The following is a 16,124-nucleotide window of genomic DNA, read 5'->3' on the forward strand; positions in this document are numbered from 1 at the left end:
CGTCTTCAATGTACAAAAAATTATTAAATAATACTACAATCTTGTTTTTGTTTGCGATTTATGTTGTGGAGAAATATAAAACCAAGTTTTATAGACTGCAATTGCATTACAATTTAAATGTGGCGCATTCGCAGTTTCCCCCTCTTCCCCCTTGTCATGCTCAGAAATCGCAGCATAGCGAAAGAACTGATTTAGCTACTGAAATGTAAAAAGTGTGGCGTATTCATCTTTTTTGTGGAGAAGCATAATTCGATTAAGTAACGAAACAGTCAAATGCCTTGCCACTAAATGATGACTACTGATATAAAGTTACTGAAGGAAAGGTCTGTTGAACATGTAACGACGAGGTAAGCCCATAGACTTAACTATAATTTCCTTTATTTTAATTTTTCAGCACAGCAGAGATCGACTTAGATATCGAAAACAGCGATGCGATTGGCCAAGTTGTTCTGACAGTGACGCGCCGAGTTGGAAGTATTAACTGGGAGGGGCACAGTGCTTGTCAGGTCACAACTTCCTGCTACTTTTCAGGCCACGTCTAGCAATCCCGCAAAGTTTGGGCCAGCTCAGTACGGAGGAACTGATAAGCAGCAGACATGTTCGAGATTGGTCACTGTTAATACCTGGATATTACACTCTGACCCTCTACTCTACAAATGTTTCTGCTGACGTAGACGGATAGGATTTGGCTTTCATTAAGGCTGGATTGTACTTGCTTATTATCGAGGAACTCCCCTGATCTGATGCCGAACTACTAAATCGCGTCATCAACGCACCAAATTACTTGTTTCCCATTACCTCATCTTACCTCATCAAGTGTTAAATTATATTAAGGCATGCTTCTTCGCCTGGAAATTCCTCCATACTCAAAAAAATGGTTCAAATGGCTCTGAGCACTATGGGACTTAACTACTGTGGTCATCAGTCCCCTAGAACTTAGAACTACTTAAACCTAACTAACCTAAGGACATCACACACCCATGCCCGAGGCAGGATTCGAACCTGCGACCGTAGCAGTCGCGCGGTTCCGGACTGCGCGCCTAGAACCGCTACTCCATACTCACTATCCCATGCGATGTTTCCACCACCAACGGTACGACCACATGACCCTTGCATGTAATGGCGAAGAGACGTCTACCGGCTATGGCAACGCTGCCCTCGTGGCAGGTGGCACGTGTTCGTTCCCAGAATTTTTGGTAAGTTGCTGCGGCAATCATGCTGCAAGAGGCCGAAGCTGTTTATTGTCTCAACAGGAAGAAATTTTGGATACGATAAAGAACGCTGGTCAATCTCGTTACGCTAAGACGAAGAAGTTCAAATGGTTCAAATGGCTCTGAGCACTATGGGACTTAACTTGTAAGGTCATCAGTCCCCTAGAACTTAGAACTACTTAAACCTAACTAACCTAAGGACATCACACACATCTATGCCCGAGGCAGGATTCGAACCTGCGACCGTAGCGGTCTCGCGGTTCCAGACTGTAGCGCCTAGAACCGCTCGGCCACCCCGGCCGGCACGAAGAAGTCTTACAATACACAGCCACATTCATCTAAATCTTTGCCTTAGCATTTACGCATAATGCCGCCAAAATTGACGTTTTGTTGGACAGAGACTCACTTGTACGGCCGGCCTGAGTGGCCGTGCGGTTCTAGGCTCTACAGTCTGGAGCCGAGCGACCGCTACGGTAACAGGTTAGAATCCTGCCTCGGGCATGGATGTGTGTGATGTCCTTAAAGTAGTTAGGTTTAATTAGTTCTAAGTTCTAGGCGATTGATGACCTCAGAAGTTAAGTCGCATAGCGCTCAGAGCCATTTGAACCATTCACTTGTACGTGGCATTATACCTCAGTAACGGCACCTGCTTCAGTATGAGGAAATCGGTCACGCAAATTACCAAAATTAGACATCTGAAAATTACCAAGCTTCGTTACAACATAGCGCTGTTCAATGTACAGAAAAAAAGTGCTAAAAGTCCATTGCCATCATTAGATCTCTAAGGACAAAAAAAGCAACAAGCACATAAACAGGAATATCAAACGAAGGGTCTACAACCATCGGACCGTACTACACCTGTGCGGACTGAAGATTCCAATATACACCTGGCTGTAGTAGTAACAGAATATGAAATATGTAGAAGGAACGAAACAGACCCTCCTCTGAGCACTAAAGCTACCATCCCTTTGCCATCTCTGCAGCTAAAAAGTATAATGGACGTAGAAAAACCCCGCTAGATGTTCATATCCTGCAGTGCAGTATGAATGAGTCCAGAATATACGTGCATGAGCTGCAGCTAGTAACACAACGAAGGCTTTTGTACCTACGTTTCCAAAGTTGCACATTTTCGAGATACTGATACCCTTGCAACATGAGATTATAACCTCCACAGGAAGAAGACCATCAATGGAGAGAGAGCTACATGAGATGTAACTACCTTTTTGTCGAAACATACAACACATCCTCTGATTCCCTCATCATCAGCTTGCAAGCAGTGAGTGCTGTTCATTTTTGGAACACAACCTACGACCAGTTTAGAGACATAAGTGAGGACACTTTCTGCAGGACCTAACCATCATTTTGCAGGACAACGCTCGAGCACGTACAGTGGAAGCTTTTACTGATTTGTTTGACTGGTGGGGCTGCTAACTGTTATACCACCTACTGCACTCCTCTGACTTAAGCCCTCGTAAGTTCAACTTGATTTCTAAACTGAAGGAAACGCTTCACAGCATTCGCTTTAGAACTGCTACAAATTCGTCGGGCAATAGACCGCGCCGCTCGAACTGTCAACACAACTGCACTGCTAAGAGTATCCCAGGACTTCCACATCGCTCGGAATGGGTTATACACAATGGTGGTGACTACTTTGAAGGTCAGTAAAGCTTTGAAATATGTATCTATTTTGTATGAGCTGTAACTAGATGGTTGCCGCTATTAAAGTTCCAACCCTCGTATCAGCTACAATAATTGTACATTTACCATGTTAAACTGTTGCCTCCAACTTTTCACTAAATACTTGAGCATTAGAGAGTGCACTGGTGTGGTTAGAAAAAAAGAAACAGTGTTTGAGACACTGACACAAATTACACTGTGGATACCATGTAATTCGTCGTCGTAATGTAGATAGCCTGTTATTCAAAGTATTAAAAACATGCGATTTCCACAGGAAAATTCGACGTTAAAAGTTGGTGGTAACGCAGCATATTAACGATACAGTACAATGTAATTAAACTTGCGAAGTTTCAGATTTGAAGCTAATACTGGTATTCAAATTTCACTTTCCTTACTCTCATCATTTGCTTTGGTTCTCTCATCCACTTTTAATGCCTATTAGTAAACATGATGATCTTCCAGTATGTGTTGGAAATACCCAGAAAATCATTCAGTTTAGTCTCCTTGATGGGTCGTGGATCTTTACACTGGCTTGGAAGAGAGATTTTTAAACCTTTGAGCAGCTGCAATGGATTACCTGCTTCTCTTAGTGATACAGGACCCATTTCACCACGACATGAATTACTTACTTTCATTTTTTTAGGTTCTTGACTTGAAAACTCCAATTTCAGAACATTTATAATTCCGAACATTTCAACGGAGCATGTTATGAGCCTGATTAAATTTGTCCCACAAGTTTGAAATCTTCAGAAAATCATCTGTGGTCATACGGTACACAATGATAGATTTCTTCTTCTGACAATTTTGATCAAGGCATATCTCATTCCTTAGGTTAGAATACATACTGATAGTGATTCAGTACATAACTATTGATAACACCAAAATCGCGATCAGAAGGCGGGATTGGATGCTGTACTTGAGGAAATTTTTGACAGCCAGTTTTAAATCTACAATCTGCTATAAGTTTCAGCTGTATTTCAACAATGGTCCAGCTGTCATTTTGACATCCGCAATGTCAGATACGGCTATCAACTTCGCTCAAGGTGCTTCAGTAAACAACTGCCAGTTTCATCTGCTCCTCTGCCAGCAGTTCCTTCATCTCACACATAAAAATATCGTTGTTTTTCAAAAAAATTGATTCTGAGACTGTAACGAAAGATATATTTTTCTAGGAAGCAGGACCATTGGAAAGTTTGGGGATAGATAAGGCCCCCTGCAATTCAAAAGCAGTGACGTAAATACTTTCATTTTTCTCTAACTCTTCTGAAACAGGCATAATAGCATCACGTCCTGCTTTCGCTTTGCGCTGATCTAACTCAAGGTGATCAGATAAGGACTTTAATATGTTTTGGTCTCTCTTCTCTTTTTAATTGTCCATTTTAAATAAGGCAATCACGCGTGCTGAAAATGTCTGATTATGCATTTTTAAACAATATGTTGTGCTCTTCTATAGAAATCCGACAACGTTTATAACTGAATATGGGCGATATCTACGGTCGTATACATTCTTTTTTTATTTATCATACCGACTTTCTATTGTGTACTCCATGCTGACAAATGTCCTGTTTGTAGGCCTCTTTTGTAGGCCCACTGGCTGTTATACATTGGCAGTGTACCTATGAAAGTACTGTCAAATTCACTATTTGCACTTGAATACTTTTCTGGGTGGTGCTAGTGTTTTCCCTTCCCATCTCCTGAGGGACTTTTACGTCTTACAAATGTCAATGCGTTCCCCACTACAACAACTTATGTCAGTTTCCTTCGTTTTTCTCTTTGTTTCGGTTACTGGTATGAAGGTCGGCACTCTGCAATTCATAATTTCGTTATTCCAAAACTTTATAAACATATCTATTTTCTCTTCATATTTGAATAATTGAAAACAACTTTTCCCGCAGTTACGACCAGGTTCATGACTCTTCCTTAGATACATTGTGGTAACTAACAAAGCGAATTACGACACAATATACCATGAAATACATGCTTAGGAGAATATTAAAATACATAACATTCAGTTCCAGATCTCTGCATAAACTATGGCGTATGTAAAATGGTAACTGCAGAAAATACATCTGCATTTATCCATAGCAAATATAACTTGTTGTCCAACGTAGATGCCATTGAGTATATGCTAAAACAAATTTGAAGTTAGCGACACTACTTACCTCATTTCTTCGTTACTACAGCTGTCATAACTTTCTTTTCTGTGTCTTGGTAATATGGATCTTTATCAGACTCATCAAACTCATAATCACTGTTTAACAGCTGGTCTAACATTGCACTATTGTTCACATGGCTCTTGGCTCCAGACTCCAACTTCCTTCTAGTAGGCATTTTGTCACACGTACCACGTTATACATGGAGAAACTTCTAATTACCCGGGAAGAATAAGCTGTATTGTTATGCAGTCTGTAAGGATTTTAAAAACTAGCTGAAGCACTTAATTCTGAAAGCAAGATACTACATCAAATGTTGCATAAGTCATTCTTGGTCAAATGTCAGCTACCATCTTTTACATCTGAGCACCTGATTTATTTTTCTTAAATATTACAAGCTCTATACACGAGCTGTCCATCTCAATCATTATATCCGGATATACCGAATACAATGCAGACTATAAACTAACAAAAATATCGAGCATTTCGTACGCTGCAGAATTAGGAGATATTGTGCCTTATTGAAAATTTCATTAAAAGAACCTGCAAAGTAGACATGGTGTTCAGATATTATGGAATTCGTATGATCAAATTTTTCTGTAGTGCTCTGTTATTTCATGTGCGATTTGATTGCTGATGTGTCTTAATCTGCTTCTGAGTATGTTTCTTACCGAATTTTTTAGTCAGCTACCAGTTAGGTTCGCTAGTCTGTTATAAAAAGCGAGCAATTTTTTGCTGTTTATTCAGGTATTTCTTCACGTTTCTCTCCAGTTTAGCTCTTCTACTTGTTGACGTTTCACATGTTGGATTTATGGACTTTTTTCTGATCGTTTTTAGAGTTATTTCTCACCTAGTTTCAATAATGACAAAGAAAACGTAATATCATGAAACTGAAAAATTGTATCCTTCATACAGCGCGGGTTACTTGTTTCGGGTCTTAAATTTTTGATTGATTCGAACCGACCCACAACGATTTTCCATGTCCCTGTCTCACAATCAAAACACCACTTGCAGCCAACGTCTTCCTCAGTTTTACTAGTTAAATGATCACTTAGTAACACGCTACAGCTTCATTTTGCTCTTCTTTGTCCGGAGGTCCCTTTGTTACAAATACTCTTAGATACAGTAGTTATGCTGCTGCTTTTGTTCTTATGCCCACTTTCTTTCTGCCTTTGCAAGCCTAACAGACTTGATATTTTATTTCGAAACCTGTCCCGTTCTAACATTAGAGCTTCCCCGGTGCTAGACCTCTGATGGTCTTTTACAGTCCCCTGAATGCACGTCATGGTGGTCGTCTTGTTCTCATATTTGTGTTGAGAGCCTATTTTTATCCATTTTAAATAGATGTGAAAGAAATACCTGCCTCGTCTTCCTCAAGGTCTCGGATATCACATCTACTTTCTGGTAGCCCCACTCGCCCTTAGTCACGATAGCAGCTATTTCTTTTTTCGTACGAATCTCTTTCCAAGGACCTGCAAGTTCTCTAGCTTGTAGTTCATCGAGAAGCATTCACATAAGTATAGGCATGTTGTTTTGAACATTGTATTATAAAGTCTTGACATTCCAGGAGAAACAATTCTCGTTGCAAAAGGTTTTAGTCAATCTATAATATCTCTCCATTTACGAGAACCGATCGCCTATCGCAGCTTTTTATGGCTCATTTCTTATCTGGTCTCACCGAGGTAGTTGTTTATCAGTCATATGGTCTGTCTGTGTGCCAAGTAATTTTGATCCGTATTTATCATTTATCATGGAACAGGTCTTTTCTGTCGCGATCCTCAGCCCCGTTCTGCTGGCAATCCTTCCTGGGAAGTGAAGCCGATCCGGATGATAGATTCATATGGATTTTCCGAGAATATCACAAAGTCACCAAGGCTAGGCAGTTGAGTTTAATTCCTTCAGACTTTTCCCTAAGCAGATCTGGATTATTCCGTTATTTTCAGGTAATGATTTCCAAATTTTCACACTGTTTTGTAAAACAGTTGATTAGTAGAGGTGGTAGTCCGTCACCTTGTCTCACGCTTGTCGCCATTTGAAAGTGCCAGACATTTCTTTCATTAACTTCATATAGGAGCTCTTTCCAATCTATCCGACACGCGATTGATTGGGTTCCTGTCCAGGGAAAGGCAGGCCACTCCATTCTGGTGATTCTAGCACAATGATGAAACGTGTTCACGAGAAGAACACGATGAGCACGCGAGTTATCGTCCATTAACATGAAACTTTCACCAAAAATTTGGCGATACAGCCGTACTGTCGGCTGCAGAATGTCGTGTCTGTACTGTAGGTTGCCCTCAACAACCACCAGACTTCTGCGGTGGTCCCATAGAAAGTCACCACAAAAAATCACTCCACCACCATCTTGTTGTATGTGTTGGAGATGATGTAGTTACTAGTTTCTCTCCAAATATGTGGACTGCGATTATCAGGGTACATCCAAGTTTTATCAATAAACTACACCTAACACCAGTCGCAAGCAGTACTTACGGCCAGCAACATACAGACGCCAGTGGTCTCCATTGTTTGCACTGCAGCCATAATCACAGTGTGCTGACGGTGGCCCTACATTGTGGACCATGATTGTTTATTTTAGCTTTATCATCTTTTTGTATTACGTGACGATACCAGTCGTAGATAAAATTTTATTTGCCTCTTTTGTTACCTTCAAGAAGACAAATATGTTGTCCGTTAGTTGCTCCTCAGATAATGTGAATCATCGCCACCACTTGGAATGTTATTCATAATGCTCTTATTCATGAAAGTGCTCTTTCCTTGTTCAGACAAATTTGAAGATGATTAGTAAGATTGAAACCGGTCATCGAACATAACAAATACTTGTTGTCATAGAGTGTTTTAGTTTTCACAGAGAGTCGACTGTAAGTTGGCCACTACTACCGTGCAGTAATTTTGATAGATCTCGGTAGCGATTTTCATATTCTTTGATATTTAGTTATTTCTACTATGCTAGCTATTCCTTAAATTTGACAATTTATTTTAGTGTGAGCTACTCATTTAATTTTATTACACTCGAAGCGTTATGAAATTGGTTAATCGTACTTTGGTCTTGAATCTGCTTATAACGTGTCATAGTTTCACTAAACTGGGACTTCATGGCTCTACTAGCGCCAGTAATTCAAGTACTAAAGAGATTTACCATATTACACATTTCAGAAACCATACTTACTTGTCGGTGGGTACAACAGTTTGAGTGTTAACCAAGGCATAAAATCAGGGGAAGACTCGATAGGATTGGACAGCGGACTGAACTGCACGAGAGTTGTTTGTATACTCTAGCGCTACTTCCAGCACCCGTCGCGTCATTGCAATGTGAACTTTGAGGGAAGAATACCACTCACGCTATTTTGAACCTAAACAACAGTGCCGTTTGGAGTGGCAGCATGTTAGCTGTTTCTAGTAAGTTTTTCGGTGTACCAACTTAACTTCGGTGTGTTGTGTTTTATTTGCAAGTTAGTAATACTACATTTTTATTGCACCTTTAGACACAACGAATATTACTGTCTATTTTCTAGATGTATATCCCAAGCAATAACGATGGGAATGTCAAACTACCAAAGCGGTACGTCCTTGTTGCAATGGGCAACGCAATTTTCGTTTTAGTCAAACATAACAGATAGCGTAAAAACCACTTTCTGTAAAGTACTAATGTCAAGGTTAGATACACATAGCTGTCATAGGGATGAAAGTGAACAGGGTTGTTAATGCCTGACACCTATGCTGCCCTGCATGACTAGCAGGTTGTGTGGGCAGTAACAGAATGTGTTCAAGGGACTGTAATCACATATGGGCAGAGAGTGGTGGAGGACGACAAGGATAGTGAGATAGGGTATGATGACAGGGACAGAGAAAGGCAGGAGGAGGAGTCTGACTGATGGAGGTGGAAGGAAAACAGATGAACAGAAGGATTGTCGGGTAAATTGAGATTGACAGAGAGGGAGAAGATTGAAGATGAGTAGATAGGGGTGAGAGGAAGACATGGACTGAACGAGGGAAGAGGAGGAGCTAAACATCGAACGGGTACAATGAAACTTACAGAGAGATGGGGAAGAGGAGATGGATAGCCAGTGGGGAAAGGAGGAAATGGACAGAGAGAGGGGCAATGGGATGGACAGAGATAGGGCGACGAGGAGATATACAAATGAAGGGGGGGACATCAGAGTGAGAGAAACTAGTTTGATAGGATTGACAGAGAAGAGATTTGCCGATAGACGGAGATGAAGAGATGGTCAGTGAGAGGTGGAAATGGACCGAGAGAGGAATAAGGAGGACATGGACACAGTGAGAAGAGAGGAGATATTGCACAGGGAGAGGAATGGAAGAGATCTACAAAGAGGAGGGGACAACAGTGACAGAGCGAGAGAGTGGGAGATGGGCAGAATGGAAGGGAGGATGAGATGGAGAGAGAGGAGAGGTTTAAACTGACACAGAGAGGTAAGGGAAGCGATAGGTGTAGGAGGCATAATTATAGAAGATGTCGATGGGTAGTGAGCAGGTGGAAAAGTATGTGTGGTGGCAGGTGGATGATACAGTGGATGTGTGTAGGCCAGGTTAAAGAGGGTAAAGTTTGTGGTAAAACCGACAAAGTGATCGAAGGAGGACATGAACTGAAAGAGAGGGAGTAGGAGATTCACAGACAGAGAGCACTGGTGAAGAATATGGGCAAATATTGAGGGGAGTGAGGAGGAGATGAAAAGACAGAGCGAGGGGGGGGGGGGGGTAGTTGGCTAGAGAGAGGGAGGCGAAATGAAAGGGAGAGACATAGCAGAGAACGTGGACAGGTAGAAGGGGGGAGGAGGAGATAGACTGAAATGGTGGGGTGAGGATGGATATGGACAGCGAAAGAGGGGATGCAGCTTGACACTGAAAAAGGAGAAGAGGAGACAGACATAGTGGGGAAATGTACATAGAAAGATAAGAAGTGGTGTAGAGGGAGTTGCAGAAGGCATGTGGAAGACGGGTGGTGGAAAAGTGGAGAAGGAAAAGGTGGAGAAGGAGACAAGTGAGGGAAAGGGTGGGAGATAGAAGAGTGAGAAGGTAAACGGGCAGATGCAAGGGGGACAGGTTCTGAGGAGGCAGGCGGAAGTGGTCAGGGTATGAGGAGGGAGGTGGAAAAGGGGAGGGGGGATTTCTATATAAGATTTTTCCTTTCTAATAGAGGGTTGTAATAAGTAAATACCCAGGCTACACTAGCTACTTAGCTAATACAAAATGAATGTACTTATGTACGTATGTATTTATGAATGTATCTTTCACATCTCCTCCTCAATCATCGAATAGATTTAAACCGAACTTAATACACATGTCACTTAGTGCATTGAAATCATCGCTGTTGGGCCAAGAACCAACAAGGTATCAATGAGAGACATGGATAGTCGTACTTAGTCATCAAGTATTTGAGAATGAGAGCATCTAGAGACTTGCAATAAACCTTACACGTGATATGAAAACTTTACAAAATTATTCTCGCTGATGATTCCCACAAAATGAAGAAACGGCCAAACTTTATGGTCTACTACATTTCCGCTGATCAAGCAGTAAAACTGCAACACAGAGGACAACGTTTTAATTTATTGCTTCTATATTATTAACTGTATTCGCACAAATTTTACAAACAGTATTCGCATATACCACTGAATGTATCCGAAAAATTATATTATTTTGCCAGACATATCTCGAGAGATATTACATCATCATAAACACCGAGATGCGTGAAAAACTGCTACATCACGCGAGACATTTCAGTTTATTGCTTCGCTGATACAAACACTATTCGAAACACTTTCCGCAGACAGTATCCACATCTGCCGCTGAATGACCTGCGAAAATACTTCATCAATTGGTCACATAGACTAGGAGATATCACATCAAGTACACAGATGCGTGATGAACTATGGAATGATGTATGACATTTAAATTTATTACTTCTTTACTACTAATTCTACACAACACTTTTCGTATACAGGATACGTGAGAAACTGTGGAAACGTATGTGACCTTTAAATTTATTACTTCTTTACTAGTAACTCTATTCGCAACTGATTTCACATACAGTATCCACATGTGCCGCAAAATTATATCAATGTACAGCGCAAAATTGAGGAGATACGACGTCAAAAACAATGGGCTGCGCGTAAATGAAACAGCAGGGCCCAGTTCACTAGACATGCAGGTGAAATATGTGTGCAAATACGTGTGAAACATATTAAATAAATTTGAGATATGCTTACGAAGACAAAGTCATTGGTAAACTTAATTTGGTACACATATTACTTCCAATCGGGAAAGAAATACCGTGGGGGTAAGACTCACCAGCCTCCTATTAGAATCAGCGTGATGTGGAAATAGAAAAGGGAAGGATGAAATGAAAAGACAGCGAGGGTAAAGGAGGAGATTGGGGCATGTATGGGCGAGGAAGAGATGGGCAGAGAGAGGGGAGAGGAGGAGACGGACAGAGAAAGGAAAGTGGTGGAAATGACTAGGAAGATGGGGAGCAGGAGATGAAGAGAGAGGCAGGGATTAGGAGACTGAAATAGAGGGAGGCTGAGGGAGATGGACAGAGTGTGGAAAGTGAAAGACATTGACAGAGGGAGTGTTGTACAAGATGAACGGAGAGAAGGTGAAGGAGAGAGAGGGGGAGGAAATTGACTTAAGAAGACTGGAAAAAACGTATATCCTAACAAAGGTGGGTTTTCTCTCACTCTCTCTCTCTCTCTCTCTCTCTCTCTCTCTCTCTCTCTATATATATATATATATATATATATATATATATATATATATATATGTGTGTGTTTGACTAGGTGGCCACGTCTCACCCTTATCTCACCCCAACCCAGGCTTACAGTGCTTTTACACCTGAGTGTCTTGTGCCTAGTCGTCACGCAACTGTGCTTGCCTCAGACCTCAGACACTGGTAGAGGCGCGCATGTAGGTTGCATGCCTCATCCTCAACATGTTCATGCGAGTGATTCCATTTACAAGCGTATTCAAATTGGGCATCTCTACTTCCATGTGGGGCAAGCTGCAGCTGCACGGCGAAAATTGGAAATTTGTGGGAAGTTCCTATGGGACCAAACTGCTGAGGTCTTCGGTCCATAGAGTTAGACATAACTTAATCTAACTAAAACTAACTTACGCTAAGGGCAACACACACATCCGAGCCCGAGGGAGGACTCGAACCTCCGATGGGGGAAGCCACACGAACCGTGGCCAGATGCCTCAGACCGCGCGAAGCTGCACGCCGACTATCTGCAAGGCTCACAGGTGTAGATACACCTTTACACTTACGCACGTCACCTAGTGATTCTGACGTTTATTTGAAATTTTTCATTTCATTTAGTTATTTATTTTAATGTTCAAGGAGGAGGGTGAGAATGATAAAGACATCAGGGAATAACTACCATGGTACTAGAGAGAGCTGCAAATGTTAATAATTGTAGGAGAAGACATAGAATTAAATGCACTCAACGTTTTGTGCAGGTGCTACTATGAGATAAAGTCTTGACGGATCACATGGAACTAGTCAGAAAACTGATGAATGCCCCATACTCGCCCTTCAAAAGAAGTTCAGTTATAATTAATTGTGGCCTACGTCAGAAGTAGGACGGTCGCTTCAGCAGAGGTACTTTGTTCCTGTAGAAAGTGATCTGCTGACAACCCACCTAAAATGTACCCGATTTGGGTAGTCAATATAGACGTTAGGAAGGAAACCACTTAATGTTCGTTCTTCACCGCCTCGATCGCCAGTCCCAGGCTGGACGCTCTCTCTGGCACCGGATTACAACCATCGCTCATGTGATTTCTTTTCTATAACGTTATCTGCACATCATTCCTGCATGAAAATAAACTTCATCCCATGTTCCACCAAGACTGGCTTACGGCCTCACATATGGTGCTTCGATTAGGACTCGCGAGTATCGGAGTGATAATGCACAGTGTTGCTTTTAGACCTACATCCTAAATTAAATCTATCTTTTCTCTGTACGATTACGATCTTTTCCAAGTTTTGATACGTAATGAAATCTACCATTTATTTTTACGTGCTGAACTTGATTTACAAATCAAAAATAGATATTTTCTTTTATCACAAAAAATGGAAAGTTTGTTGGTGATTCATAAGAGACCCTAATACTTTTGCTAGAGTGTTAAAACTCAGAGATTATTAGTTGAATTTCTCCCGATAGATAACAATTACTTTTGTGAAGAGAATGTAAGCGTTTTTAATTAGACACATAATAAAACAGAAAACCTGTCACAGGAAAAAGCGTCACTGCAACAGTCGGTATTACGTGTAGAAACTGTATTCTTTTTTGTTCTATTTCCACCATATTTCCGCAAGTACTGGTTCACATTCAACATTCAAATGCCAGGAAACTGTCAAGCTAACGGACGCTACGGATCTAAAACATATGTTCATACCTTAACTAGGTATACATGAATTATTTTTATGTACGCACAAAACAGTAATTACCACCAAGTTGCACTTTTTGTAATGCCGTACACAATTACTTACATTTTGGTAACCAATTAACGATAAGCATGCCAAATATGGTATGAGTATTTTCAGCATATACAAACGCATCATACATTGTCGTGTAAAGTTTTGGAAAGAGGAACGCGCGTGTGGCATCAGCGTTACCATTTCCAGTAGATTACTGTAGTGTTCAACGGTTGAACTATCTTGCAGGTTGACACTGCGCTGCCTTCTTTTATGTTTTGTTCTGTGTAAGATTTGGAATGATTCCTAAACGATTTTGTTTCTGTTTATTCGTTTGAGAAAATTTACAGAAATTTTGCAGAAGTAGGTTCATATCACACAAACGAAATGGTTCAAATGGCTCTGAGCACTATGGGACTTAACAGCTGTGGTCATCAGTCCCCTAGAACTTAGAACTACTTAAACCTAACTAACCTAAGGACATCACACACATCCATGCCCGAGGCAGGATTCGAACCTGCGACCGTAGCAGTCGCACGGTTCCGGACTGCGCGCCTAGAACCGCGAGACCACCGCGGCCGGCACACAAACGAAAAACAAGAAAGTAGATAAGGAGCAGAAAATTACGAGATACCTAACAAAATGGTGGTTTTAGTAACTAGTTCAAAAGGAAAAATCTCAATATTTTCCTTGGCGTTCCGCTTGTAAAGGAGTCCGAGATATCTCTCAGGACCAATATGTGCTAGAGGCAATCCTATTTCTCCGTTATCAACTCTTGTAGTTAGCACGTAGAAACTTGCTTCTGATATGCAAATATCTCATCACATTTACGAAAATAGGAGGAGGAGGAGGAGGATATTAGTGTTTAACGTCCCGTCGACAACGAGGTCATTAGAGACGGAGCGCAAGCTCGGGTGAGGGAAGGATGGGGAAGGAAATCGGCCGTGCCCTTTCAAAGTAACCATCCCGGCATTTGCCTGAAGCGATTTAGGGAAATCACGGAAAACCTAAATCAGGATGGCCGGAGACGGGATTGAACCGTCGTCCTCCCGAATGCGAGTCCAGTGTGCTAACCACTGCGCCACCTCGCTCGGTCGAAAATAGGAGATAAAAGGGAAACAAACGTATATAATGATCGTGTCAGAAAATCTTCAGCAATAATGCCTATTTTACACCCTGCCGAAATAAACACACTGTGGAACTGGTACATTATTGCATGTTAAATACAGTCTATTGTACATCGCGAAAGATATACAGCGATTTCAGATAGCGTAACTGTAATTGTTACTTCAAAGTCTTCCACATCCATTACATTAGTCATTCACTGCACCTCTTCTTCTATTTACTAAAGAATAAAGCCTTCTTAGCGAAACATCATCAAATTAATTAAATATGACCTGAATTATAGATAAATATATTAAGCTGGCAAACCCATAGTTACATTTACCGACTACAGGTATCCTCCTTATAGCAAGATAAGTAAAGTGACCAAGTTGTTCCAACAGGTAACACATAAATATCTTGAATAGCGAGCGTTGTTATTTTTATTATGATTCGTGTGATGACCCAACGAAAAGGTAGTCTACAGGAACTATACAGCCGGCCTCTGTGGCCGTCCGGTTCTAGGCGCTTCAGTCCGGAACCGCGCTGCTGCTACTGTCGCAGGTTCGAATGCTGCCTGGGGCATGGATGTGTTTGATGTCTTTAGGTTAGTTAGGTTTAAGTAGTTCTAAGTCTAGGAGACTGATGACCTCAGAAGTTAAGTCTCATAGTGTTTAGAACCATTTGAACCATTTGGTACTATACATTTTTCACTAAAATGTAATCACTTTAATCGCCATCATTGTTTCCTTGCCAAGAAAATAATGGTGCTCTGATGTGATAATTTTCTTAGTGGAGCGAGAGTACCATATTGAAGATAAGGCTGTGTGAGAACAGACGATTTTTCGTTACCTCTCTGCCTATGGAGGATGTTTAGAAGGAAACCGGTTGCCGATTCCGCTGAGATTTGATATCGAATTGTCTTCATATTAGCTTTGTGAATGTTTTCGCAACAATCTCGGTGGTTCCTGAAAACTACGCCACATGTACAGGAATTTTTTCGTCAGTGCCACCCATTTTGCACAGAACAACTGCAACTGACTCATGAAAGACAGCAATGTCGTGCAAGTCATTGTCACCAAGCATTAATTTCTCATTCAGTTTCACAGTCCCCCATACCAGAACGCTCATTTCTATTTAATTTGAGATAGATTACTAGGGAACATCGGAGATGATAAGATGGAGCGAACGACATTTGAAGAGCTATGATAAATATTGTGGAATATGACATATCAAGGAAATGATACTGCGTTAATGGTTTCGAGAAATTTTTGTTTAATAGGACTTTCGCTGAATAGTTTTATTTTACTGTAGTCTCTTGCATACAGTTAATACCACTGTGAGAAATCTCTCAATACCGTTACCGTCCTATTACAGTCGACAACGCGCAGACACACGTAATTTAAATGTTTCTTCTTCTCATTGTGCGGCACAGTGTTACGTAATCCTGTTACCTCATTGTGACCTCTTTACTCTCAATCAACGGCAGAGAACTTCCGGACTTCTGTTATATCTCTCTTGCTAAGAAAA

At 41.1% G+C, this 16,124-nt stretch overlaps 1 protein-coding gene across 1 annotated transcript in view; it reads left to right on the top strand.

The window, feature by feature from the left end:
- The first annotated feature begins 1,143 nt into the window (after positions 1–1,143).
- LOC126413912 (uncharacterized) overlaps positions 1,144–16,124 on the top strand; it is a 49,330-nt gene continuing 34,349 nt past the window's right edge. Inside the window, exon 1 of the mRNA XM_050083308.1 lies at positions 1,144–1,196. Within this exon, the coding sequence (XP_049939265.1) occupies positions 1,144–1,196 (53 nt within the window). The remainder of the gene's footprint in view (positions 1,197–16,124) is intronic.

This window comes from Schistocerca serialis, chromosome 1 (assembly GCF_023864345.2).
Source record: "Schistocerca serialis cubense isolate TAMUIC-IGC-003099 chromosome 1, iqSchSeri2.2, whole genome shotgun sequence".
NCBI classification, from domain to species: domain Eukaryota; kingdom Metazoa; phylum Arthropoda; class Insecta; order Orthoptera; family Acrididae; genus Schistocerca; species Schistocerca serialis.